The sequence below is a fragment of the Saxophila tyrrhenica genome (genome assembly GCF_035928015.1).
Source record: "Saxophila tyrrhenica strain CCFEE 5935 chromosome Unknown scaffold_22, whole genome shotgun sequence".
Classification (NCBI taxonomy): Eukaryota; Fungi; Ascomycota; class Dothideomycetes; order Mycosphaerellales; family Extremaceae; genus Saxophila; species Saxophila tyrrhenica.
In genome coordinates this window covers 105,528-130,442 of record NW_027041754.1, presented here as the reverse complement: position 1 = coordinate 130,442, position 24,915 = coordinate 105,528, and the positions used below count along the sequence as shown (strand labels likewise).

General features: G+C 55.3%; 13 protein-coding genes and 1 non-coding gene across 14 annotated transcripts in view; 8 read left to right on the top strand and 6 right to left on the bottom strand.

The window, feature by feature from the left end:
• Positions 1–1,982, top strand: part of LTR77_010311 (uncharacterized protein) — a gene marked incomplete at both ends in the record, with an annotated part of 5,158 nt that extends 3,176 nt beyond the window's left edge. The window contains one exon of the mRNA XM_064807533.1: positions 52–1,982. Within this exon, the coding sequence (XP_064654280.1) occupies positions 52–1,982 (1,931 nt within the window). The remainder of the gene's footprint in view (positions 1–51) is intronic.
• A 1,743-nt stretch (positions 1,983–3,725) lies between these two features.
• LTR77_010310 (uncharacterized protein) lies at positions 3,726–5,978 on the top strand (the record flags this gene model as incomplete). The annotated part of the gene is made up of 1 exon (XM_064807532.1): positions 3,726–5,978. The coding sequence occupies one exon, from the start codon at positions 3,726–3,728 to the stop codon at positions 5,976–5,978; it is 2,253 nt and encodes a 750-aa protein (XP_064654279.1).
• A 315-nt stretch (positions 5,979–6,293) lies between these two features.
• LTR77_010309 (uncharacterized protein) lies at positions 6,294–6,944 on the bottom strand (the record flags this gene model as incomplete). The annotated part of the gene is made up of 1 exon (XM_064807531.1): positions 6,294–6,944. One exon carries the CDS (start codon positions 6,942–6,944, stop codon positions 6,294–6,296), a length of 651 nt encoding a protein of 216 aa, XP_064654278.1.
• Positions 6,945–7,736: 792 nt separating this feature from the next.
• On the top strand, positions 7,737–8,376 carry LTR77_010308 (uncharacterized protein; the record flags this gene model as incomplete). Its single annotated transcript, XM_064807530.1, has 2 exons — positions 7,737–8,158; positions 8,211–8,376. The coding sequence occupies 2 exons, from the start codon at positions 7,737–7,739 to the stop codon at positions 8,374–8,376; spliced, it is 588 nt and encodes a 195-aa protein (XP_064654277.1).
• A 570-nt stretch (positions 8,377–8,946) lies between these two features.
• LTR77_010307 (uncharacterized protein) lies at positions 8,947–10,026 on the top strand (the record flags this gene model as incomplete). Its single annotated transcript, XM_064807529.1, has 1 exon — positions 8,947–10,026. The coding sequence occupies one exon, from the start codon at positions 8,947–8,949 to the stop codon at positions 10,024–10,026; it is 1,080 nt and encodes a 359-aa protein (XP_064654276.1).
• An 86-nt stretch (positions 10,027–10,112) lies between these two features.
• On the bottom strand, positions 10,113–11,165 carry LTR77_010306 (uncharacterized protein; the record flags this gene model as incomplete). The annotated part of the gene is made up of 1 exon (XM_064807528.1): positions 10,113–11,165. One exon carries the CDS (start codon positions 11,163–11,165, stop codon positions 10,113–10,115), a length of 1,053 nt encoding a protein of 350 aa, XP_064654275.1.
• Positions 11,166–12,608: 1,443 nt separating this feature from the next.
• On the top strand, positions 12,609–13,773 carry LTR77_010305 (uncharacterized protein; the record flags this gene model as incomplete). The annotated part of the gene is made up of 2 exons (XM_064807527.1): positions 12,609–13,201; positions 13,248–13,773. 2 exons carry the CDS (start codon positions 12,609–12,611, stop codon positions 13,771–13,773), a joined length of 1,119 nt encoding a protein of 372 aa, XP_064654274.1.
• A 657-nt stretch (positions 13,774–14,430) lies between these two features.
• On the top strand, positions 14,431–16,029 carry LTR77_010304 (uncharacterized protein; the record flags this gene model as incomplete). Its single annotated transcript, XM_064807526.1, has 2 exons — positions 14,431–14,714; positions 14,787–16,029. 2 exons carry the CDS (start codon positions 14,431–14,433, stop codon positions 16,027–16,029), a joined length of 1,527 nt encoding a protein of 508 aa, XP_064654273.1.
• Positions 16,030–16,468: 439 nt separating this feature from the next.
• On the top strand, positions 16,469–16,558 carry LTR77_010303. The gene has a single exon. It is a non-coding gene; the product is annotated as a tRNA-Ile (tRNA).
• A 627-nt stretch (positions 16,559–17,185) lies between these two features.
• LTR77_010302 (uncharacterized protein) lies at positions 17,186–18,487 on the bottom strand (the record flags this gene model as incomplete). Its single annotated transcript, XM_064807525.1, has 1 exon — positions 17,186–18,487. The coding sequence occupies one exon, from the start codon at positions 18,485–18,487 to the stop codon at positions 17,186–17,188; it is 1,302 nt and encodes a 433-aa protein (XP_064654272.1).
• Positions 18,488–18,847: 360 nt separating this feature from the next.
• Positions 18,848–19,375, bottom strand: ibp1 (Cdc25 phosphatase Ibp1; the record flags this gene model as incomplete). The annotated part of the gene is made up of 2 exons (XM_064807524.1): positions 18,848–18,902; positions 18,987–19,375. 2 exons carry the CDS (start codon positions 19,373–19,375, stop codon positions 18,848–18,850), a joined length of 444 nt encoding a protein of 147 aa, XP_064654271.1.
• A 541-nt stretch (positions 19,376–19,916) lies between these two features.
• LTR77_010300 (uncharacterized protein) lies at positions 19,917–20,853 on the bottom strand (the record flags this gene model as incomplete). The annotated part of the gene is made up of 2 exons (XM_064807523.1): positions 19,917–20,012; positions 20,065–20,853. The coding sequence occupies 2 exons, from the start codon at positions 20,851–20,853 to the stop codon at positions 19,917–19,919; spliced, it is 885 nt and encodes a 294-aa protein (XP_064654270.1).
• A 448-nt stretch (positions 20,854–21,301) lies between these two features.
• LTR77_010299 (uncharacterized protein) lies at positions 21,302–22,471 on the top strand (the record flags this gene model as incomplete). The annotated part of the gene is made up of 2 exons (XM_064807522.1): positions 21,302–22,364; positions 22,413–22,471. The coding sequence occupies 2 exons, from the start codon at positions 21,302–21,304 to the stop codon at positions 22,469–22,471; spliced, it is 1,122 nt and encodes a 373-aa protein (XP_064654269.1).
• A 1,464-nt stretch (positions 22,472–23,935) lies between these two features.
• LTR77_010298 (uncharacterized protein) lies at positions 23,936–24,502 on the bottom strand (the record flags this gene model as incomplete). Its single annotated transcript, XM_064807521.1, has 1 exon — positions 23,936–24,502. The coding sequence occupies one exon, from the start codon at positions 24,500–24,502 to the stop codon at positions 23,936–23,938; it is 567 nt and encodes a 188-aa protein (XP_064654268.1).
• Between the last annotated feature and the right edge of the window lie 413 nt (positions 24,503–24,915).

The window sequence follows — 24,915 nt, the reverse complement described above, 5'->3', positions numbered from 1 at the left end:
GCACCGGGCAGTTGACTATTCCAAGCGGCGTATACCCAACCGATTCGGCAGCGGCAGGTACTGGATCTACGACTACCGATGGACTTCTGCCTCCCGTGGGCAGTGTGATCTCGCAAATTACTGGGGGCACTGGTGTCAAAAGCATCATTCCCAGTGTCGTGCCCGAGGTGACAAGCGAGATTCCTGTCGTGGGCACCATCATTTCTGGTGTTACCAGCGCATTGTCTGATGGCGAAACCGTGGTTTCCGAGGTCACGAGCGAGCCGTCTACTCTGCCGCTGACTTCTGATGTCGTCTCACCGACAGGCACGAATCCCTCTCCTGGATTGCCGCTGACGACACCAACTTCTCTGACTCTCACTGCTGGCGACGCTACCGTGACTGTTCCTGTTCCGTCTAACCCAGCAGCTACTTCAGTTGTCATTACCGGAGGCGATGGATCTGAGTCGACCATTGTGACGGTCCCATCTCCAACCGGATCTGGTGGAGACGCGCCTGTGACCCCGACGCCACACAGCTCTGAGGCCTCACCACCATCTAGCCCGTACGATCAGCCAACAACTACGACAACTCCCGATGACACCACGGTAGTCTCGACGCCAACCTCCACTCCTGCGGACAGCGACTCGTCTGTGCCTGACAGCGGTTCCACCATCTCGACGTCGGTTGGCTTGAACACCGGAACGACCATCAACATTGGCAGCACGGGGGTTGTACCATCTTCGTACGTCAAGCCCACGTCTGCGGCAGCTTCCAGTGGCCAACCGAGTGGACCTATTGTGCACCCTGCGCCTTCAGCGTCAGCTTCTGTCACTGCGTCACCTCCCGCATCGGGTCCCGCATCAGGCTCTCCATCGCCTACCGTCTCGCAATCAGGCTCTCCATCGCCAACTGTCTCTCAGCCTGCAGCGACCCCGCCGGATGCTTCGAGCACTGCCGTCCAGTCGCAGACATCTGTGGACACGATGCAGCACACTACTGCCCCAGAAACCATCAAGCCCACTGGAACAGACACTCGCACTGAGATGAGCCTCCCAACTTCATGGGTGTTTGCTCCAACCAGGACGAAGGATGGCTACGGCATCTCGACCGCGCCTTCTGACTCGAACTCTGAGGTCCACGGTCTGCCGACCTACATCCCTCAGCTAGTGCAGCCACCAGGAGGCATGCCAAAAGCGCCCTCGAACGCTACGCTCATCCAGCTCGGCTTCGACTACGGCTTGAACTACCAATTCGTCGTCAGCCAGCCAGAAGCCGCCAGCCAAATCTTTGAGTACCTTCCACAGGGTCTGGCGTATGGCATGGGCATCTCTAAAGACCAGATCTTGATGCACGCGCTTATGCCTTACGACACCTCTGACCAGCTGAACTTCATCACCACCCTTGCCCTGGCCTACATCCCCTCCACCATGGTCAACGATCTGCAGAACAGCCTCCACGTCCCTGTGGCGGAAGTCTACCGCAACCCTGATCGTCCAGTCAAGACGCTGATGAACATGATCAACCCCTCCATCCCCATGCTCCCCGGCTCTTCAGTCGGCAACACGCCCTCCTCCGCCTGGTACAACCCAGCCGCGACCGCCACTTCCTCGACCGGCGACGGCGCTCCCATCGGCGGCGACTCCGGCTCCTCGAACAAAGTTCGCGGCACCAGCGTCGGCATCGGCGTCGGCGCCGTGTGCGGCGCTGCCGCCTACGCCGCCGCTATGGTCTACGTCGCCCGCCGCTACCGCAAGAAGAAAGCCGGCCACCAGCGCGCTTCCTCCGTGCCGACTATGGGTGAGATGAGCCAGACTTCTCCTGGCGCCATGGGCGGGCTGTTCATGAGTGGTGCGAACGGACGACAGAGCGGCGCTGGAAGCGGGAGCACGGGACGAGGCAGCAGGACGAGCGCGGGTAGTGGTGGCAGCAATGGGAGGAGTGTGCGCGAGCAAGGCATTAGTGCGCCGATCTTGGCGCAGAATAGCCTTGGATGGCAGTGAGGAAGTGTTGTTTCGTGAGCGTGTTAAGAAAGTCCTCATACCCCGTGTTTTTGTTTGAAGAGATGGTTGGTGGTTGGTTTGGAGGAGATCGAGCAGCCCGGGCGCGCGCAACATCAGAAGCGTTGCGTTGCCGCCGCCGCGGAGAAGAGATCTCTGAGATGATATGGCTGTTGTTTTCTATTCTGATATCGCCTGAGCTTTGGTGATGGGTGATTTGAAGGGAGGGAGAAGGGCGAGGGGGGAGAGGGAGAGATTGTAAATAGATATGTATGCGGCTGTGGATGAAATGACTATGTGAAAGTACCTACTTCGCATCTGCTTTTGAGATATCTGATGCTTTGCTTCTGCTTTGAGATCTTTCTGTTCCTTTGCTTCTGCTGTACGGTGTGGATGGAGAGACGTCGTGTAGGTGCCATGAGGCTGGCCTCCTGCTATGAGACTGCCCTTTTCCGGCTGGCATTTCGACCCATGGTGACCCTAGCACATCCGCGTTGGATCTGAGGAGTTAATTTGTTGCTGAGAAGTTAAAAGTTGTCGCCGAGTGGTTCCCACGTGATCCGTGCCAGGATTTTCTTGCTAGCGTGGAGGAAATCGTCCTTTGCTCCGAACTTCACCTCGGCCTCAACCTCTTCCGCCTCTCGACCATCACCTCCTGTGAAGACTCACAGCTAGCAAATGCGATGCTCCAAGGCAAGGTCGACAGAGGTGCTGAAGCAGGACGGCTCGAAGACACGACGAGAGTTTTGAGGCCACAGCGAGCATCCCTGAGCGTTGTTCTCCTGGATCGAAAACTCTGAGTAACACTTTCTCGTCCACGGCCCGGATGACTTCATACTTGGCTCCACGTCCGGGGATCTCAATATTGGAAGACTCAGAAGCTTTCGGCCATCCTGGCACGCCTGGGGGAAGCTGACGAGTGTGTTTCGAAGTCTGGAGTTAGGTTGAGTATGGCTGCGTGGATTATGCTGGACTTTACCACGCCGCTGCAGCACCATGCAGTGAACTGGGCTTATTGGCATTTTGTGAATGCCAGAAGCTACCGGACTCAAACAACGAAAGACCTGAAGGACAGTGATCAGTCTCTCTGCTTCGACCATCCTCAACAATAGCAGCCGTTGGATCCCGATCCGCTACCGGGTCCAGTGCACGGGTATGAGCTTATTTCGACCGCACGACGACACTGCTGCGCCATAACGTGGGGCACCACGAAGCAACTGCATGGCCGCGCACGTTCCAAGAACACCTCTGAGCCGTCAACTGCGCGGGGCTCAACTCCGAAGCAATCATGTGCTGGCTCCCCTCGATGCGCATAAGCTCTCCTTGTCTATACCCCAGAGACGCGCAGGTACCCGCTTCTCTCGATACTGCTTTCAGTAATGTGGAGTGAGCGTGCTGCCGTGCCTCACTCATCGATCGCCAGGCACACCAGAGCCTCAACCGATGTTTGATACGTGGGTCGAATGCTGCAACAACACTGGATGGTCGAGCTCTCGTGGAACTTCAACATTCTCTCAGCGCGTCACATTCTGGGATCTCCGTATGCGCAACATGCACCTCGTCGAGCTCTGCTTGTCCCACTCACGGACAAGTGCCCGCGGCGCGTCCTGGATATAAACAGGTAAGCCATGCTCTCAGTCCATCTTCTTCCTCTCCATCCGCCATCTTTCTCTCAAACTCCCACTTGACTGTCGGGGGTCATTCTATCGTTTGTGTTACTACCTTTTCACCTTTCCTATTACCAAGATGCATCGCGTCCTCGCCGCGGGCAGCTTCGCCCTCGGCGCCCGCGCTGCCATCCTCCCGCGCAACCAGTGCTGCTTCTCTTTGACAGCATCTGGTGGTGACGCCTCCGGCTCCGTCGGCCAGCTCAGCGACGGCCAGAACCGCATCGGTGGTGGCTACCAGGCTGGCTCGTACTGCCTCAACAACGGCGCCATCACTGATGGCCAGGGCCGTGGCTGCATCCTCACGCCCCCAACCACCCAGTTCCAGTGTGATGCTGGCGCGTCGCCGGACAGCGGCTTCAGCGTCAACGGCAACGGCGAGTTGGAGAGCAACGGCGACAGTACCTTCTACGCTTGCCCCGCTGACAAGGGTGAGTGGAACCTCTACACCCAGCCTGTTGACGGACAGGACAAGTGCGTGGAGGTCACCTTGAGCACGGGCGGCCAGTGCTCTGGCTCTGCTAATGGCGGTTCGTCTGCGCCTGCCTACGGATCCACTGGCGCTGCTTCGCAGCCAGCTCCATCGTCTGCTTCGGTCCCGGTCTACGGCTCTTCTCAGTCGGCCCCAGGCTATGGCTCCTCACAGTCGGTTCCGGCCTATGGATCTTCGCAGCCGACCCCCGTGAAGTCTTCTAGCAAGAACACCCCTGGATACAGCACTCCTGCCGCAACCCCGGCGGAGAGTGCCTCAGCCAACTGCGATGCTTGCCCTCAGGCTGTCTCGACCACCACTGCCTACATCACCAAGGAAGCTCAGGATGCCTCGCCCACCACTGTCTACATCACCAAGGAAGCTCAGGCTGCCTCGCCCACCACTGTCTACATCACCAAGGAAGCCCAGGCTGAGACTGTCTCGCCCACCACTGTCTACATCACCAAGGAAGCCCAGGCTGAGACTGTCTACCAGCCCGCCAGCTCTTGCAGCATGGCCGTCCCAGAGGAGGGCAAGGGTGTTGACATGCAGTCCGGCCAATATGGCCACAAGGGCCAGCACGGCGGCAAGAACGAGCACCACGGCCAGAACGAGCACGGCAGCAAGAACGAGCACGGCTGGAAGAACCAGCACGGCGGCAAGCCTGCCGAGACTTCTGCTAAGCCAACTGAGTCCGAGAGTGCTCCTGGTGGCTACGGCAAGGCTAGCGAGACTCCGGCAAAGTCATCTGAGTACGAGAGCACGCCGGGTGGTTACGGCAAGCCCTCAAAGAGCGAGAGCAAGCCCGCCGAGACTCCAGGTGCCTACCCAACGCCATCGGAGAGCAAGTCCGCGCAGCCTGAGACATCCGGACAGCAATCTTACGGCTGGGGCAAGCATAGCAAGAGCTCTGAGGCTTCCAAGGAGTCTTCAACCCCAGGCGCCTACCCGACCCCAAGCCAAGAGTCTGGCAAGCCATCTTACGGTTGGGGCAAGCCCAGCAAGAGCTCTGAGGCTCCCGTGAAGTCGTCCAAGAGTTCTGCTCCTGGCGGCTATCCCACCCCATCCGAGAGCAAGCCCGCGCAGTCTGAGTCGTCTGGACAGCAATCTTACGGCTGGGGCAAGCATAGCAAGAGCTCCGAAGCTCCCGTGAAGTCGTCCGAGTCTTCTGCTCCAAACGCATACGCGACTCCATCTGAGAGCAAGCCCGCGCAGTCTGAGTCGTCTGGACAGCAGTCTTACGGCTGGGGCAAGCACAGCAAGAGCGAGTCTACTCCAGCTCAAACCACACCTGCGAAGACTTCTGAGAGCGAGTCCGCACCTTGGGGCTACCCAACTCCAAGCCAGGAGTCTGGCAAGCCTAGCATGAGCTCCGAGGCTCCTGTCAAATCTTCTCAGAGCCAATCTGCGCCTGCTTACCCGACTCCAAGCAAGGGCGAGCACGGCAAGGGCGAGCACGGCAAGGGTGAGCACGGCAAGGGTGAGCACGGCAAGGGTGAGCACGGGAAGGGCGAGCACGGCAAGTCTACCAAGACCACCGAAGCCCCAGTAACGTCTTCTGCGAGCGAGACCGCGCCATGGGGCTACCAGACTTCCAGCAAGGGTGAGGAGGGTAAGCCTAGCAAGAGCTTTGAAGCTCCAGTGAAGTCTTCTGAATCCGCTCCTGGTGGCTACGGCAAGCCCAGCAAGAGTGAGTCTGCTCCTGCTCAGACGACACCTGCGAAGGCCTCTGAGACCGAGTCGGCTCCCGGTGGCTACGGCAAGCCAAGCAAGAGCGAGGAGGTGCCCAAGGAGTCTGGTCCTGCTGGTTACGGCAAGACCACTAAAGGCGCTCCGGCTGCTTACACCACTCAGTGGTAGGGAATGCAATCACGAACGCGAATGAACACGAGCGTATAACGCTCATCTGCTTGCATTCAAAAAGTTATGATACGATAAGATGGAGGAAAGTTGAGCACAGCATGTCACAATGTTCCTTATCTCGACCAGCATATATGGGTATAATAGCAGATACGACTAAATCCATCACTCCTTTCCACAACACCTCTTTCACCCATTTTCCTCCCATTTTCCTCCCATGCCACCAAATTCCTTGACACATCAAACCCCCTCTCGATCACAATTAGACCAAATTACACCCAGATCCTCTCCCGGCGGTCAAGTCGTAACGCCCCATCAATTCGGCTCAGGATCCGCCTCCCACAGCATACAACACCTTCGATACCCCGGCCGCACCAACCTCCTCTCATCCGCATCTTTGGTCATCTTCTCCACATGCCACGGCCCAACCTCACTCGCGTCCAGCTCCACGAAGCCAAACTTCTGATACCACGGCCCATTCCACGGGATGTCCGGATACGTCGTCAACGACACTCGCGCCCGCGGCTTGCCCTCGAACTTCGCCCGCTCGGTCGTCCATCGGAATACTGCCTTCAATAAAATCCGCCCGATGCCTTTGCCCTGGTGCTCCCCATGAACGGCAATCTCGGCGATGTAAATCGTGTTGTCCATTGGGTACGCGGCGATGAAACCAATCGCCAGCTCGTCTTCCGAGACGATGTAGATGTTGCCTAGTGCCAGCCGTTGCTGGAAGATGAGCGGCTCGTCATAGTCATCTGCCAGGTCTGCTAAGGTCGGGATGGTGGCGAACTTCTTGGTCGCGGAGAAGGAGATGGCGCACAAGCGGGGGATGTCGTCGATGTTGGCCAGGCGGAGGTTGCGGTGCGGTTTCTGGTCGATGGAGTCGAGGCGGACGGCGCGGGCGAAGGCGGTGGGGAGTTCGGCGTACTGTTTTTCAGAGTCTTCCATATAGTAGGAGTCCGGCATTTTCGTTTCGATTTCCCGTGATGTTTTTCTTGTTTCCAGAGTAGATGTTTTGTTTTCTTTTTGTTGCTTCAATCCGGATCGAGGCCAATCATGTGTTTTCACGTGCAATGTTGCTAGAGTCGCGGATCCCGATAGAGTGGTTCAGGTGGAAAAAAGGTAGAAGCTGACCATCGTTCTCCTCTTCATTGGCGAGGAAGCGTTTCCCTTTTCGAGAGGGCCATGATGATGGTGCCTCCTCGGGCCACCGGTTTCTTCGGAGTGCAGATGGCTTGGCGGACCAGCGGTGCAGATGACCGATCGCCGTCGCCTTCGAAGGACGTCAGTCTCAGCCGCTCGTCCATCGTCCAGGGGGGTCAGGTGAGCTTCCTGCTGTCGTGCAACTCCAACGACATCGAAGGGTGTGATGAGAAGTCGTCTTTCCTTCGGAGCGTGTGTGAGATGGATGATGAAGGTCTTTGTCGGTGTAGATGGTCCACGGCAACTTATCTTCTCGCCTTGGCAGCCAGCCACCGGAGCCTTTATCTCTCTGCCTTATGGCTCCTTGCATGCAAGGCGATTGAACCAGTACTGTAGATCAGGGTGATTGGCCTGATCGGAGCCCTCCGAAAGATGTGAAATGGCACATCATTGTAGAAGCCTGAGAGGTGTTGAAGCTATACGTGTACAGGAAGACGCACGCTCCGAATGAACGGTATTGCTATGATTCCTACATCCGATAGTTGAGGCACTCAAAACTGTATCCTGCATACATTGCTTCGAATCAGCAGCAACAGGTCTCGAGAAGTCAGCGAAATGGCACCCCCATTCACCCCAGCTCTTCCATCTCTCCTCTATTGCTACCCCTGGATGCCGTTCCCTCGCCGCATCACCATCTACCTCCACGAGAAGCAGATCTCCTCTACCCTCGTCAAGACTGTTCGCGTCTCCGATCCGCAGGACGGCGACGAGGTGGTTGATAGGTCCTTCCCATCTAGACCGCGTGGCAGTCTGCCCATCCTCGCCGTTCGGTCTGACGCAAATGACGAAGACGGAAAGCCCAGCCAATGGTTCCACGTGAGACAGTCCATGGCCATTATCAACTCTCTGGAGGAGCTTTGCGAGCAGAAGCTTTATGGCTTTGACTCGCCAATGGGAAGTCTGTTTGGGAGAGACCTGATGGAGCAAGTGAGGGTCAATGAGGTACTAATCTTGGCTGAAGAGCTTACTGTCATTTGGTATGGGCCTTCGCTTTCCCAATCCTTGCTACACCATTGACTTAATGTACAGGAACCCCGTCCGCACCTTCGGCACGAAGGCAGGAACCATGTCCTACCCTCAGGGGGCTAGAGAAATGCTCCGTTGGGTGCGTCGTCCACTCCTGGCCATAGAGAAATGGTGGCAAGAGTCCGATCGCGATGTCTGCTTCTCCGAGCCGGGAATTTCGACCCTGTGACAATGGCAGATATTGTGTTGTACCAGTTACTTGAGATCACAAAGGCTGCTATGGAGTTGATATGACAGTCGGCTCTGGAGAAAAGATGAAGGATGTGTACGGAAGGGACGTTGTGGAAAGTTTCCGAAGCTGAAGGAGTTTTACGAGGTATTTAGTAATAGGGACAGTGCGAGAAGAGACGAGGAGAACAGTGAGATGCCGGGACCTGGACCGGCGAAGGCATTGGGGACGTGGGCAGATGGTGTGTTGTAGTACAAAATGAAAGGGATTGGGTACTTGTGTCTTGCTGTTGTCGTTTCTTCTCGCCGGTGCCGTTTATCCTACAATCGCCAATACAGCCACGTAGTAGTCTTCACCCATCTTTGGATACAGAGAGTGCCTCTAAATCACATCATCGTTGGCGAGGCGTTAATGGAAGAAGTCAACAAGACCTTCTCATGAAGCCACATATATCTCCGGACCTGCGCGCTGTGATTGGCTAATATTTCACGGGCGCTTTCAACTTCCTCAAGACAAGATTGTCGAGAAGCAATACCGGACGATGCATACTCAATAAAAGGAGACGGCACAATGGCCGACATAACACCCACTTTCAGCACATGCCTGAAGGACAAGGGCGCCAAACCCATCTTACCCACCCAATATGACCTGAACAAGATCAACACCTTCCTGCAAGAAGCACACAGCATAAACGCTCGAATCGCGGACCTGACGCGCGAACTACGTTCCATACGACCTGCCTACCTCTCGACTGCACCGCCAACAAGAAGGAGGAACCAGGCTCATGAATCTCATGACCAGTCGCGCCGCCCGTTGACGGACAGCGAAAGAGAAGCGATCGATGCCCAGTCTAAGCAGCTACTGCGGCAGCTGAATGGTGGCATTACTGGTCTGAAGCAGGCGGAGGATGTGCGCAATCAGACGGCGGACTCGGTGGCACTCTCAAAGCGGGCGCGAGGAGGATTAGGTGCGCTAGGACGATGGGCAGCAGGCGGCGCAGTGACGGCCAAGTCGCCGGAGGAAGAGCAAGAGGAGGCGGAGCGGAAGACGATCGCTGCTGTGCGGGAGAGCATTATATTGTATCTGCAACGAAAGCTGGAGGAGGCTGGCAGGGTGCAAAGCGAGATGATGGAAGTGCGATTGGGGAGGGAGGTGGAGAAGTCGAAGAGTGTGCTCTACAAGTCTAGGGTGTCGGGTGGAATACCGTACGCTCAAGACGATAACATGGATGCTATGAACATGCCTTCGTCGGCGCGGGGGACGAAGAAATCACGGCCGCTGTCGGCAGATCTCACGAACGGCACGCCGGGCCAGGACGATTCCACATTGTCGGAAGAGCAGATACAGGCTTTCGAGACCGAGAACGCAGATCTGCTCAAACACTATGAAGACCAGCTCGACCAAGTTCGAACCGCTGAGCGAAGTATCTTGGAGATCAGCGAGCTACATTCGACGCTCCATGCGAATTTGCAGCAACAGAGCGAGCACATCGATCAGCTCGTCCAGGATTCTTATCTCACGACTGAAAATTTGGGCAAAGGCAACAAGGAGCTGAAGCGTGCCAGTGAGAGGCGAAGTACGGCACAGGCTGTGTTTTGGGGCACAGCTGGATTTTGCACGTTCTTGATCTTGTGGGATTTTGCATTCTGAAGACAGTCTCCGCTCGGCAGGCCATCGGCCGCAATATTGTTACAACTCAAATGACGTTAGCATTACTCCGGCCTATTAAGAACGGTCTACACCACTTCGATCTCGACCCTATGGACATGATTCCGCGCCTCGCCCAGTGGCTGCATTCTTCCATCTCGACCTTTCGATCTCGCCAGCAAGGTATGTCGGCCCTTGTTCAGCTTCAGCTCCGCGCGAAACCTTTGCCAACTGAATCCCTCCCGATCCTTTAATTCTGCGACCACCCACGACTGGCCCTCATCAGCACTGACGCCTACCGCCTCTACCTCGTCTTCACTCCACGCACAGCCTTCGACCGCTACTTCCGGGCCTGCCACCTTCGCATCTGGTTGTGGTCTCACGATCATCGAATTCGGCTGTACGCCAAACACTGGCTTCGACGGGTTGAGCGGATCGTCAGGCGGATACTTTTCATTATAGAACGTCATTGTGAACGGTCCCGGCGCTCTTCGATCCTGCACTTCGATCTTGCAGAGCCATTTCGTGGAATTCGTGCCAAACCAGCCGGGCACAACCAGCCTCACCGGCCCACCCCTGTTCTTTGACAGCGGTTCACCGTTCATTGCGTACGCGACCAGCAGTTCTGGATTCATTGCTTTAGAAATGGGCAAGTCTTTCTGATAGCGATCTGCGGAGACGTTGGCGAAGGCTCCGCGGTCGAGGCCGGTGGTCCAGACGTAAGATCCAGATTCATGAGGCTGGGCCTGGGAGAGGAGCGTGCTAAGCGGCACGCCTGTCCATGTCACATTGCCGATACGTCGGAGGGCTTTGGTCGGAGGGACGAGTGGTGAGCCGTAGCATTCCATGAATGCTGTGATAGTCTCGGAGGGGAAATTTCGGAGTTGACCAAGTGTGAGGGAGAATGGATTGGATACGAGACCGGAGACCACCAGGCGCCACTTCGATTCATCAACGACGGCGGCACCCATGTGGATCGTTTGGAACAGAGAGTCATCGTCTGTGATGAACGAGTCAAGCTCATGCGGTGGAGGCGGATGCCGAATGAAGAAGCCTGCTGGGTCGAGTTTGACGAAGGCTGAGCGTTCTTCATCTTCAGCGAGAGGCGGCGCGGTTGCGTGCTGGTCTTCGATCATCTCCATGGCACAAGGCACTCAACACCTCTTAAGAACGACTTTCGACTCCTGGAAAGCTCCAGAGATACTGGTCAAATGAGGTCGGCTCGTCATACAGTTGCGAATGCGCCTCAAGATTGCTGCACCGTTCTGCTGCCTCGTGGAGGGCTCTCGTTGTCTTGTCAAGGGCGGTCCTCGAGCGGCCGAGAGCCTCTGGAGCGGCAATCAAGCTGTCACCGGCCTCTTCGTCTTAGATCTTCGGAGGCCTCGACTTCAGTCTCTCAGCAGCATGAGTTTCAGCAGACCTACGACGGTGCCTACGTCTGCGAGTTTTGAGCTTCATCGCATCTCGAAAGCATCTGATTTCGACATACCGCCGTGTATTTCATAGATCATGTTTGCCACCTGTGTCTTACGATAAGGGAGGTGTTTGCCATCATTGAAAGACTCCAACGATCTTCAAATGCAGAACTGAATCATTGCTGAGTTTCGCGATGCTCTGTCGCCTCTGGCCCTCGAGAGACTGCGGACATCGAAAACCCCGCCTCCTCGCCAAGCTCTTTGTCGCGAGCTTCTTCTAAGGCGGTTACCGCAGACATGTGCGTATACCTGCGACCTCAGCATGCATTCCGCAGGATGAGGTGCCACGATACGCCCCTCATCCTCCGCCATTGACCGCGGTTCCTGCAGCATGGCTTTGATCATACTTAGGGCGCCCAGCAGGCTTCCCAGCAATAGTACGCGTCCGAGAAGGTAACATTCCGCGCCCGAGGGCACTTTTGCTCGAGCTCACTCGGCCGGAGGATCCTTCACTGCTTACCTCATTGCTAACTGTTGCAGTAGTAACTGATAGAGACCAGCGCACTCGTATGTCACTGCGCCCATTTCCAGAGGGCTGAGGATCCGCCTTTCGCCGCTACCGTACGTTGTGAGTGTGTCCGGGATACCAGCACCTTGTCGACGATTGCGAGTGCGACTCTACATTGCCACCAGGTCGGCCTACGTACGGCTCCCTAAGGTAGCTTCGTGGCTTACTCCAGGGAATCTGCATCACATACCTCTCGCGCAGGCAGCGCTGGTCGGCGACCTTGGCATGAGGCCAGAACAGATGCTGTTGTGCGCTCCAATCATACAGGATCCCCGTGTTTGCTGGCCCAGTCGTGCAAGATCAGATCACCTTCCTCTTACTGTTATTGCGACACAAGGTGCGAGGAGCATCCTCGTCAGACGTCCTAGCCGTATTTTCGCGGCCTACGGCCGTAACACCGTGTCTGCGCTGGTATTGTGGCTTCTCTGTACCGATAGTCATCAAATCTGAGAACGCCAGATCAGCTCGTTTTCGCATCAGGTGAGATCGAGATCAGATCTGTACCAGCCAAATGGCTACAAGTACGCTCTGCAATCCTGTAAAACGGAAGGTTCACTTCTCTACCCCCTCCCGACAAACACAGCTCACCGGCACTACCCATCATGTACAAGACTCTTCTTCTACCGCTGCTAACGCTAGCTTTGCGGCTGGTACACGCTCAGGAGGAAGAAAAGATCTCATGGCCGGAACCCCACCCCGGCAACTACACCATCTCCAACTTCAATTTCGACCAAGGTCGGCAACTTGACAAGCTCGTTCTCGCTTACCAAACTATTGGGGAGTTGAAAATTGAAGATGATGGAACCACCAACGCTGTCCTTCTCCTGCACGGCAGTGACGCCGAGAGCGGGCAGTTTCTTGTAGACTCCTTCGCCGGTACTCTCTTCAATCCTGGACAGGTGCTAGACGCTGAGAAGTACTTCCTCATCATGCGGGACGGCATCGGACACGGCTTATCCAGCAACCCTCGCAACACTGGCCTGCACGCCAGCTTCCCCAGTTACCAGTACTCGGATATGATTCGTGCGGACCATCGGCTTCTGACCGAGCACTTTGGAATCAACCACGCCAGGCTGATCATGGGTGTGTCAATGGGTGGTATGCACTCGTGGATGTGGGGGGAGGAGTATCCGGATTTTATGGACGCGTTGATGCCGATTGCGTCCCAGCCTGTGCAGATTGGTGGCCATAATAGGTAACGTCTCGCCACCCTGCCTGAGACATGTGCTAATTGCTTCCAGGATGTGGCGGAGACTGATGATGGAGGTCATCCAGCGAGATCCGAATTGGGAGGGAGGTGATTACAAGAAACAACCAATGGGCAGTCTGCTGGGCGCCTTAAGTATTCTCCAAACCATGCTCCAGGGGCCGCTGTCCATGGCGGAGGAGTATCCAACCCGCGATGCTGCAGATGCGTTTGTGGATGGGCTACTGGACCTTCTGGCTGAGAATCCGAACGCATTCGATGTGAACAGTCTGCTCTACGCCTACAACGCGTCCTACACTTACGATCCCGAGTCACGGCTGAAGTCGATTAAAGCTCCGCTGACGGCTGTCAATACCGACGACGACTTGATGAACCCACCGCAGCTCGGGACGATAGAGCGTGCTGTGCAGGACCAGATGGTGGAGGGGCTGGGTAGGGCGGTGGTCGTGCCCACAAGCAATGAGACGTTTGGACATGGGTCGTACATTGATGCAAATCTGTGGAAGGCGGAGCTGATGCAGCTGCTGGAGAGGAGCAAGTGTCCTGGAGAGGGTATGTGAGATGAAACGAAGGTAGCGGAAGGTTTGTGAAGGAGTGCTTGTGGTCACATGGATAAGAAGAAAATGCTGTGAATGGTTCTGGCAAGCACTCTTGTTGTGTCGTATATTGTACGTAGACATTGACACTCGGCTGTCGACGCTCCTTGCTGTCACACATTAGGGATTAAGGCGAACGACAACGTTGAACGAATCTATCCTTCGTCAAAGTGATTGCGTCCTCGGCGAGGGGCGGCGAGGGTAGGTGGGAAATCTCACGGCCCAAGGACTTCTGCTTTAATACGATATTTCTCGGCGTGTAACGAACGTGCAAATTCAATCGAAGCTGAAATACAATCGCCAGAGTCTGCCTCATCGATAGTCCGGGACAAAAATTTGTTTGTGGTCCAAAACCGCTTGTAAATATCGGTGTAAGGTGTGGCTGCTGGGCCCCCCCTTCACATCCCCACCCTCGCGGGCGTCAAGAAACTCCACAAAGCTTCTTTGCTGCCACATTCCCGTCCTGGGCAGTTCCATCCGGCTCGCATCGGTACGCCGTGGACCCATGCGGGTACTACGTAACATCAGACTGCTGTTGAAATACCACGCCAGCCCCAGGATGTCGCCGGCGTCTCTCGGTGTGCGACTTGTACGTACGTCGAAGCCCGCCCGACATTCATCATGAAAGACGACATCGCCGACGCCGACGCTTTACGCCTGGCGCAGCTTGGCCATGCGCAATCTTTTGAACGGCAGTTCAGTCGCTGGACGATGCTGGGGCTGTCCTTCGCTATCTTGAACTCATGGACTGCGCTGGCGGCGTCGTTGTCGCTGGCTCTGCCCTCTGGTGGAACGGTCTCTGTGATTTGGGGACTGGTGACTGCAGGCATCTGCAACTTCAGTCTGGCGGCGAGTCTGGCGGAGATGCTGAGCGCGTTCCCGACGAGTGGAGGGCAGTATCATTGGTGTGTCAAGAAAGAGCCTCATCGCTGCTCCCGGCCAAGTGCATTGCAACCCGGCTGACGCTTCCTATCTAGGGCCTACATGATCGCGCCTGCGTCCATCAGGCGCGGGACAGCCTGGGCCACTGGCTGGATCAACATGTCAGGATGGGTTGCTCTCGTAGCGACGAACAGTTCACTAGCCAGCACCTTGATCATCAACATGATCAGCTTACTTCATCCTGGGACCTACGAATACCACCGCTGGCACCAGTTCTTGATCTATCTCGGCATCACATCCACCTCCTTCGCTGTGAACGCGTTCATGCAGAAGTTGCTGCCGCAAGTCAATGGTGTAGCTTTGGCGTGGAGTATCGCTGGCTTCATGATCATCTCCATCACCGTACTGGCCTGCGCAGCACCAGATTATGCCACTGGGGAGTACGTATTCGCTACATGGATCAACGAGACCGGCTGGCCGGACGGCATCGCTTTCCTACTCGGCTTACTGCAAGGCGGTCTCGGACTCACCGGGTTTGACGCTGTAGCACACATGATTGAAGAAATCCCCGATGCGGCACTTGAAGGGCCAAAGATTATGCTCTATTGCCAGTACATTGGCATCAGTACCGGACTCTGCTTCCTAATCGTCGTCCTCTTCGTCAGCGGCGGGATGCAAAACACAGACAGAATCATTGAATCCGGCGCTGGTCCATTGCTGGAAATATTTTACATTGCCACAAACAGCCGCGTGGGTGCGGTATGCTTGCTCATGTTTCCGCTAATCTGCTTCATCTTCGCCGGCATCTCAGTGCTTACCACCGCGTCACGCATGACGTTCGCTTTTGCCCGGGATGGGGGTCTACCTATGTCAGCTACCTGGTGGAAAGTCCACCCAAAGCTCGGTGTCCCTCTCAACGCTCTCTACTTGGACTGCTTCGTCGTGCTCATCTTCGGCTGCATCTATCTTGGCTCGAGCGTGGCTTTCAACGCCATCATTTCCGCCTCCGTCACTGCATTAGGAGTCAGCTACGGCATTCCGGTCTTCCTGAACGTCATTACGCTCCGACGAAAGTTGCCTGAACGACGCTTTAGTCTACCTGCAGGGATCGGCTGGGCAGCGAACATCATTGGACTGGTGTACACGATCATAACGACGGTGCTGTTCGTGTTCCCGCCCTTTTTGCCGGTGACAGGGACGTCGATGAACTATTGCATCGTGGCTTTCGGGATCATCTTGATTATTTCGGGGTTTCAATGGATTGTGGATGGGAGGAAGAACTTTGAGGGGCCGAGGATTACGATCGATCAGAGTGCGCATCGGGAGTCATTGACTTGATCGCCTGTATGTACGCTGCGGTGTTCGCGGGTAGGACTCAATAAGAACCAACGATTTGGTACGTTAGACGCTTTATAGGCTATTGTGCGCGTTCTCTCGTAGACTGCTACTTGTACTGCAACGTTGATCGATGAACTAAGCCATTTTTGGCGTCTGTTACATGCCATTCTGCAGAAGTGAATAGGTCCTGTCGATTGACACAAGATAAAATACCTTGCTTGGTAGATCGCTGCCCCACCATCCGTCCGTATAGTGCTCTCTCATCAGTCCATGTGATGCGCCATGATCCTTGTTGGCTCGGCAAATGCTCGGTGCATTAGGGCTCGCATTATTGAGCTATCATATATGGAATTGAAAACTTACCCTCCATCGAAGCATGGTCGGTAAGTCATTACTTCTACAATCTGTATCAGCCCTACCAGATTCTAATGAAATAACAGGTTAGCTCAGTTGGTTAGAGCGTGGTGCTAATAGTTGCCCAAACACTATAAAAACGCCAAGGTCGCGGGTTCGACCCCCGTACTGACCATTCTTTTGCTGCTCATGTGGAACATATATGTTTTTATTGTTGTTGTATAGCAAGCATGTGAAAGTTTTGCCTCGAGTGTGTTGCATTTATCGAATCTGGCGAAGTTGGTCCAAATCCGAAAACGCCGAGCAGACGCCGAGCTTCGACCGCACTCGATTCCTCTGGGAAGTTGCAGGCTGTTACAGCAAGGCCGCCCGGATGTCCATTATTGTTGCGTTCGCCGTTTACAGGGGACGTTTCTTCAGTAGATGGTGGTGGCCAACGAAGAGACTCAACAGGCAAGGGTGAAGCGCCAAAGCGGGGTGAATTTAAATCGGAAAATAGAAGGAGGAAGACATTGTGGATGAGTAGAGTAGATAGGTAAGGTGCATCAACAGTTGTCACCACATAGATGACAATGCCATCTTGAGGTGAGATCAAGAGGCGGAGAGGAAGGTCGAGAATGCAGCACGGGTTTGTGGTTTACAGTTGAGCTTGCATACACAACTCCAATAGTACGCTATCCACTCGCATTCGGCAGAAGCTTCAAAGCAAACGCTCGTAATATCAATCGCACTGCAGTCCTTCACACATTCTCCGCTCGCTCAGTCCTCCTCCATCTCGCCATAGTACGGCACCCGCTCATGCTCAGGAGTGAGAGGCGGGTCGTAGCCGTCGTCGGACTTTGTCGTCCTCCTCACCACCCTGGTCGTCCTCACCCTCAACAGCCGCCCCTTCACCATTACCCTCCTCGCAGTCTTCCCACTCATCGTCATCCCCGCCATCGTCCTCATCATCGACGTACCCATCCTTGCTGAGGCCTTCCATGCTGTCTCCTCCAAGCACCTTCTCCTTCATCGCACGACCTTCCTGCAACAACTTCATGATTGCCTCCTGTTGTGGGTTCAACGGAGGAGGTCCGCGCTCGCGCATAGAAGTGCCGTCGTCTGCGTAGGCCCCCTGGCTTCCGCCCCCAGCTCCCTTCCTCCCAATACCCCTCTCCGACCCAGCAAGTCCTCCCATCTGCAACCCCATGAGCGCCGTGCCTTGCGAGCGTGACGGAGAAGATGCGCCAGCCATACCTGCCGGTCCTCCAAGACCAAATGGCGCAGCTCCACCACTGACCATCTGACCCATCTGCTTGTTGTCGCTACGGAACACTGGTCCCTCCACACTCTTGACGCTCCACCTAGGAGCACGAACGGTCTTCTCCTCCTTGGAAAGAGGCGCCTTACGTGGCTGCTTGGGCTTCGACTCTTTCCCACTGCCGTCGCCCCTGGTCTTCACGATAGCCCGTCCGGTCCGATCCTTGGTGATATGCTCAAGCTCCGCTTCTGTGATCGCCTTTCCGCAGACCAAAACCACATCCTTGATCTTCAGACCCGGGAACTGCTCGTTGTGAACATTGCTCATGTGACCTTTGAGCCCACTCACCCCGTTGTAGAACTGGAGGTTGTGCTCTCTCGTGTTGCTCGCTCCTTTCTTCTTGCGGGCGTTGGCGCCGCAGACGGGGCATCGAAGCTGCACGAGGATATCGTTGTAGCGGACGATGGTGGTGTAGTGCTTGTAGGGTATGATGCCGGGAGGTACGTATGGCTCAGCTTGGTGCTTCGTCGTCTCCGTGATGACTTTCTTGATGACATCTGCTCCATGACCTTGCTCGATCAATTTAACTTCGGCCTGGGTGAGAATCCGATAGGCCACTCTCCCCGTCTTATCAGTGGTGGTTTTCGCATCGTCGGGCTTGGAAGTGTTTGGCGCAACGAAGACGGCCTTGTGTATCATGCCATGGTGTTGAAGGAGGGCATCGTAGCCTTTGCAGAATGGGTAAGGCGGACGTGGCTGGGAGTTCCCTCCGCATTCTGCACAGGACAGTTCCAGGTACTCGTCCTTGTGGACGATGATGTGATCGTACTCTCCGGGGAACGGTGCGTAGTCGTCGTTGGCCATCGTGTAGAGCAAGCAAACTAGCAAAAGTTACCGGGATGCTGGGAGATTGCGCAGAGGTTGTGGTGGATGTGCTGGGGTTTGCTCGAATGCTGTATGTCGGTACCAGAAGAGTAGGTGAATTTGGGATGGCAGAAGTATTTGAGCTAGCCCACGGGTGCAATGCCAAGCGCGCGCGGGCCTCAGGGTACCTTCCGCCAACTTAGAAGCGGCGACGCAATGACTTTGTCTCGCGGGACTGGCGGTACTCTCCGTGTTCTAGCATCTGGTGCAGCGAAACTACCATGAAGGTATCTCGACCAATGAGCAACAGACGTCACAGAGTATTGCAGAGGAGCATGGGAGCTGCTGCGAGGAGAGGAACTACTCCCAGAGATCTTTCGCATAGCCCTCCGTCACCTCCTGATCTTCTCCGAACCTGGGCGAGCAGGAATGTTAGCAGATGTCATCAATACTACTGGTCTCAGCGAGGAGAAGAGATAAAAGAGTCTTCCAAACATACTTCTGCTGCCATTTGGAGAAACCACCATCCAGGACGACCACCTCCTGCGCAGACTTGACATCCTTGCCATCTCTCCTCTGCTGGATCTCGCCCTTCTCGGCCATCCGGTCACGCTCGCGGAGGTATCGCAGCGCACTGCCAGGCCCACGCTGCTGGGAGAGCGAGCAGTGGAAGACGATCTTGTCCTGATCACGAAGGGTGCGGATGAGCTCCGGCATACGGTAGTCGTGGGTGTTGGTCGGCACATTCATGCAGCCCTTGATGTGCCCGCCGATGTAGTCACTGTCGCGGACGTCAATGACAGTCACTCCAGGCTTCCCAGAGCGGACGGATTCGGCGAGGTCCTCGCGGGTGATCCAAGACAGGTCCGAGAAGGTGTACGAATACATGGCCGGCTTTAGGTATCAGATCGATCACGAGCTGATGATCTCGAGTTTGGACTCTCGAAATCTGGCGTCTCGCGGCGTATGAGCAACAGCGCGCGTTACCGGACCCCAGTGCCTCCCTCGGTGCTCGGCGCGGCTTCAATGGCGGCGCGAAGAATGGCAGACTTTTCCTGGGAGTGCCCCTACTGCTTTCCTTGGCGTGAGGCTGGAGATGCTGTTCAGTGGGTCTGCGATTGTGTTAGAAAAGCTCTTCGTGAAACGTGAGGCTGCTCGCGAGAAAGATCATCGCCACGTTCATAGTAATGTGGAGGAGCAGCCGAGCGCACGAGGTCATGATGCTTACAGTTCTGCGGTGGTTGTAACGTGAAGGTGATGTCGAGGGTTGAAGAAATGAAGAGGTGAGGTCTGCTTGGAGTCGAGACTGACGTTGGCGTTGAACGCTCGGGCCACAACCACAACTGCGCAACAGCAGAGGCGGGCAGCCGGGCGTCTACCTTACTTTCAGCAAGACGAGTTTCATGGCATTTCTACAGATCAATTACATTCACAACTTCGACGGCTTCCACTGTGGCTTCCGCTTCTCCACAAACGACGCGATGCCTTCCTTCAAGTTGTCGCCGGCCTGTAGCCGTGGCCCCCACTGACACAAACAGTTAGCACGCGCTTCGGGGCGATATCGCGTTCTCACTTACGATCTCATTCGACATTCTCGTGCCATCCTCAGCACCGACCGCCTCCCAGCCCAGCTTGATGCTCTCCCGAGTCACAATCACAGCATCTGGACTATTCGCCGCGATCATCTTGGCGTACTCGACAGCAGCATTTACAACCTCCCCATCCCCATCTCCCACCACCTTATTAACAAGTCCCCATTCTCGTGCTTCGGCGGCACTGATCGTGCGGCCCGTCAAGGCCATCTCCATAGCTCGAGGCTTTCCAACAGTCCGGATGAGTCTAGGCAAAGCTCCTGCTTGAGCAGCTACACCAATTTTCACTTCCGGCAGAGCGAAGGTTGCCTTCTTGGCCGCTACCACCATATCGGCGTTGATGATCGCTTCGCAGCCGCCGCCGTAACAGATCCCGTTCACTGCAGCAATCACTGGTTTCCTGCCACTGCGTCTCGACAGGGCACAGAAGCCGCCTGGAGGGTGCGCTCGCTTTTGGCCGGTTTGGTTTGTGTTGTTCCATTCTGCAAATAATCGAGTCAGCATGGTACTTCTCAAGCAAACGCTCAAGTACTCGCCCTTCAAATCAGCTCCAGCGCTAAAGGCTCTACCCGAGCCGGTAAGGATACCACATGCAAGTCCAGGCTCAGCATCCATCCATGACCAAAGTGCGTCGAGCTCTCTGTGGCCATCCATGTTTACACAGTTCAAGTCCTTCGCCCGGTTCAATGTTACCAAGAGCACATTTGAAGCCGGAAACGATACGATGCAGTACTTGGCTTGCGGGATGGGAAGCTCGAACTTTGGCTGTGCCATGGTTGTCTGCTGTTCTGATCCTTTTCCTTTTGTTCGTTGTGGGTTGGTATACAATGAACAGGATAGCTCACATTCAGTTGTTTCTGGCAACTTGCCGCAGCCGAGGTTGAAGTGTGGAGACGAGTTCTTCAAACTTCATTCACGAATCCATCTTGGCTACGAAGGCAACACAACAGCTGATGGACAGGGTTGAGCCCCTCGAGCAACCACAGGGCAGTGACTGTAAAATAAGGTATAAATACACGTCTATCAATACTCCAAGCAAGCTAGGTACACTTTGTGCTACTCCTTCAGCTCGTCCCCGCCTTGACCCTCCCGATCTCCATGTCGATGAGCTCAATACGAGACACAGCAATCAATTATCCATTTCCTTTCCTTCTCTTCAAACCAATCTCAAGCGTTTACTACCTAACGACTTCCTGGGAACAGAATCAACAAATCAATCACCATGACATCCCATATTCAGCCGCCTGTTCCTTCATCGAGAAGATTTGCTTGCGAGACGAGGGTGGTCTCCGGACTCGGCTGCATCAGTACCCTTGCCAACGAGATCAAGTTCAACAAGATCACAAAGCCAGCACTGGTCGTCGATGCAGGTATAGCGAACGCCGGCCTACTGGAACAATGGCTCACCCAGCACGTCTCAAGCATCACCCCTTGTATATCCTGCCCGGTGAACCCCAACCTTGATCAAGTCCAACAAGGAGTGAACGAAGCCAAGTCTGACAGCTGCGACGGCGTCGTCATCATCGGCGGCGGATCAGCCATATGCATGGGCAAAGCCATCGCCATCTGCCTGGCCAACCCTGGCCACATCCTCGACTATGAAGGCAACGAACGCCTCAAAGCGTCACCGGCTCCCACCATCTGCGTCCCAACAACAGCAGGATCCGGTTCCGAAGTTTCGAGGGTGCTGGTCCTCCACGAACGGGGTCGACGACAAGAGATCATTGTTCGAGCAATGGGAAGCGAGCCAAGGGTAGCGTTACTGGACGGCAACCTACTCAAATCTGCCCCAAGACAGCCACTTCTCGACGCCGGTCTGGACGCCGTCACACACGCCTGCGAGTCGCTCTGGTCCCGCAACCGATCCATCATCACCGACGCTCTGGCTGAGAAAGCTTTGGAAACATTCCTCGATCGCTTTCCAACTGCACTCAACTACCGCGATCCGAAGGCGCTGCAAGACATCATCGAAGCCAGCTGCGCAGCGAATTTAGCCTGCGGCAATACCGGTCTCGCTCTCTGCCACGCCATGAATACAGCTCCTGACGTGCCGCTGGCGCATGGGTATGTGAACGGGTGTACTCTCCCCGCTGTCGCGGCGTTCAATCGACCACATATGGACGAGCGACATCAAAAGTTAATCGATCGTCTTCCAAAACTGTACAGGGAGCTCAATTGTTCGGGCAGCTTTGCTGATGGAGAGTGTGATGAGAACAATACTGAATTGTTTGTTGATGGGAGCCGGGACCATCCGTTCAGGCACAACAATATCCGGGAGACTACTGGTAGGCAAGGCGTTCGATCGGAAGTGGATTATGCTGACGATCTGACAGATGCGGAGTGCTACGAGTTGCTACGGCAGTCTGGGGCAGTTGTTGCGGCCGCTAGCTAATAGCGCTCTTGATAGAGGTTCCAATCCCTGTTCACAAGGTATGGTGATTAACTTCCTTCCTCGCTACTTCGTAAGCAATCTGGACGTTCCCAAGTGTCACCGAGTCACGTCCAAAACCTTTGATGACTCTAGACTAGTACGAACGACCGAGGATATGCCCTCGACCTCAAATCAGCCGCAGAAGGAATAGGGTCTTCCGCAGGAACCTCATTAGGGAGCCACACAGCCTGGCCCACAATGTGACACACTTCTTGTCCGTCTGCCATCGAATGATCCGCGTTCTGCACTTTCCGTGGTGCTATCAGCCGTGCAAAGAGCTCACCTGAGCAGATACAGATGGGATCGCCTTCGTGCAGCCCATAGCCTTCACCCACCATAACACTAGCCGACCGAGGGGCTCTTATCGAGGTGTTGCTGATCGAAACACCAGGTCCCGGGCCCGGAGGCGCTGTGCTAACGGCGGTCATGGCGGCTTCCGAGACATTCGGGCCCAGCTCGGCAAACCCGTTGTGGAATGCTACCTGGCCAAGGCAAGGCACTGTGCAACAAAGCCGACCCAGTTCGTCGACATAAGCACTCCGGTCTTGGGCCCCGCCACAGTCTAAATGGTTTGAGCTGAAACCGTCCTGGTAGTCTAAAGCGCTGAAGTCCAGCAGCCATGATGGCAGGGTTGTATTGCGGGTTTTGCGCAACCGGAAGTTACTCATAGGTGCGGCAGAACTTCTCCAGTGCACTCGCTGCCCGACCTCACTAATCTGACTGGCGCTTCTGTCGAGCAAACAGCTCAAGTGGCCTTCGGATAACAAGACGGAATACAAGCGAATCTAGACTTTGTGTAATGGTATCGAGTAGTTAGGTAACATGGCCTGAGGACTGCTGAATGCGAGCAGCGCGTAGATCTGGTCGCGAGGATCTTGACACTTCGTCTCATGCACACTTTCGAGTCGAGAGAGCAAAGTCATGCCTGGTCTGCAGTGTTGGGTCTGATGGGCCCGGGAGTCGCTGGGTCTGAGGTACTGACTGAGGTACTGACGTGTCATCATGCCAACGTCGGGAGGCATGTCGAATGTGACTTGGTGGAGGCTAGTAGCAGCAGGCTTCGCGAACTCGGTTATGTGCGCTTTTGCTCTCATGTTTACCATAAGTTGGCGCATGCGGACGTGAGCGGCGGTGAATTTATTCCAGTCCATGTGGTAATGTCCGCAGAGGATTGTTCCACGTGGCGCGTGGAATAGTTCTTGGAGCACCCACCTGCGTTCGAAATAGGTTCTCCTGGAGAATCGGAAGAAGCTTTGCCATATGTGTGCGGTCGCGGAACTTCTGTCCTCTTCGCGCCAGTCGCTGTTGAATGGTGTGGCAATCTTGAGATCCGGTTTGCTCAGCAAGCGTCCGAACAGTCCAAGCTCACGTAGGACAGGGTGATCGGTAGCCGTAAAGTACTGCGTGAGAGCTCCATCCAGGGTATCACAGGGTGTTAACTCCAGTCAAGCTTGTCTGCGAGGACGCCGCAGACAGCCACTTGTCGAACTCGTTGAAGCCGGACATAGGGTCGACAATGCTGCTAAACAGTGGCATGATGATGCTTACGTCCAGCTCTAGCATTTCTTCACCAAGCCAAATCAATGCCGAAGTACACTGCTTGTAGACCTCCGACATGATAGACACCTGCTGAGCCCGCTCTTCTAGGTCCTGTTGGTTAATACACAGAGCGTCGACCCATAAAACTCTAGTAGTCTCCTTCGAGCGAAAGCGTAGCAGACAGTCATAGAGATTGCTTTTGACACCCACTTCTTGGCCTCGAAGAGTGATTGCTCGTGGTTGCTCATTGTAGCACGAGAATACGATATCGGCGTCGTCGTGAGATGGGTAAGGTGGGCCCCATGTGTACGACAGGGCTTCGTAGGCCGGGCCATCCCCGTTCAATGAACGAGTCTCCGGGTCACATTCGATGGGAGCCGTGGGATCTGGCGAAGGTCGTAGCAGGAGAAGGCGGATCTCGTTGTTCGCCAGTGGACGGTCGTAAAAAGACATGTGGCTAGTTCACCTTGCGACTGCAGCAGTGCCAACCAGTTGGTACGCCTATGCCGTGCCCGCGTTCGAGGTTGTTGCTTTAAAATGCGAGATGTGTGGCCAGGTATGCTGTGATTTCATAGTCGAGAAAGGAAACGGGGCAGCGGCGTGCATCTCCAAGGTTCCGATGCAGCTAAGAACACCTAAGACTGCCTGAAGAGCTTGTTGCCGTCGCGGACATCCTTGCGGACATCAACTGAAAAGCTACGGTTGTGGCGCGGCTCTACGATTAGGCCATGAGGCCGTGGTACTTTGGTACTTTCGGCGTCGCTACAGATGTCAGTTTGGGAAAGTCGTCTTTCTTGCCGAAAGTGAGGGTATGCAGGCTCTTGGGCATACGTTATAGCCATACCATCTCATGCCCGGAAGGAGGT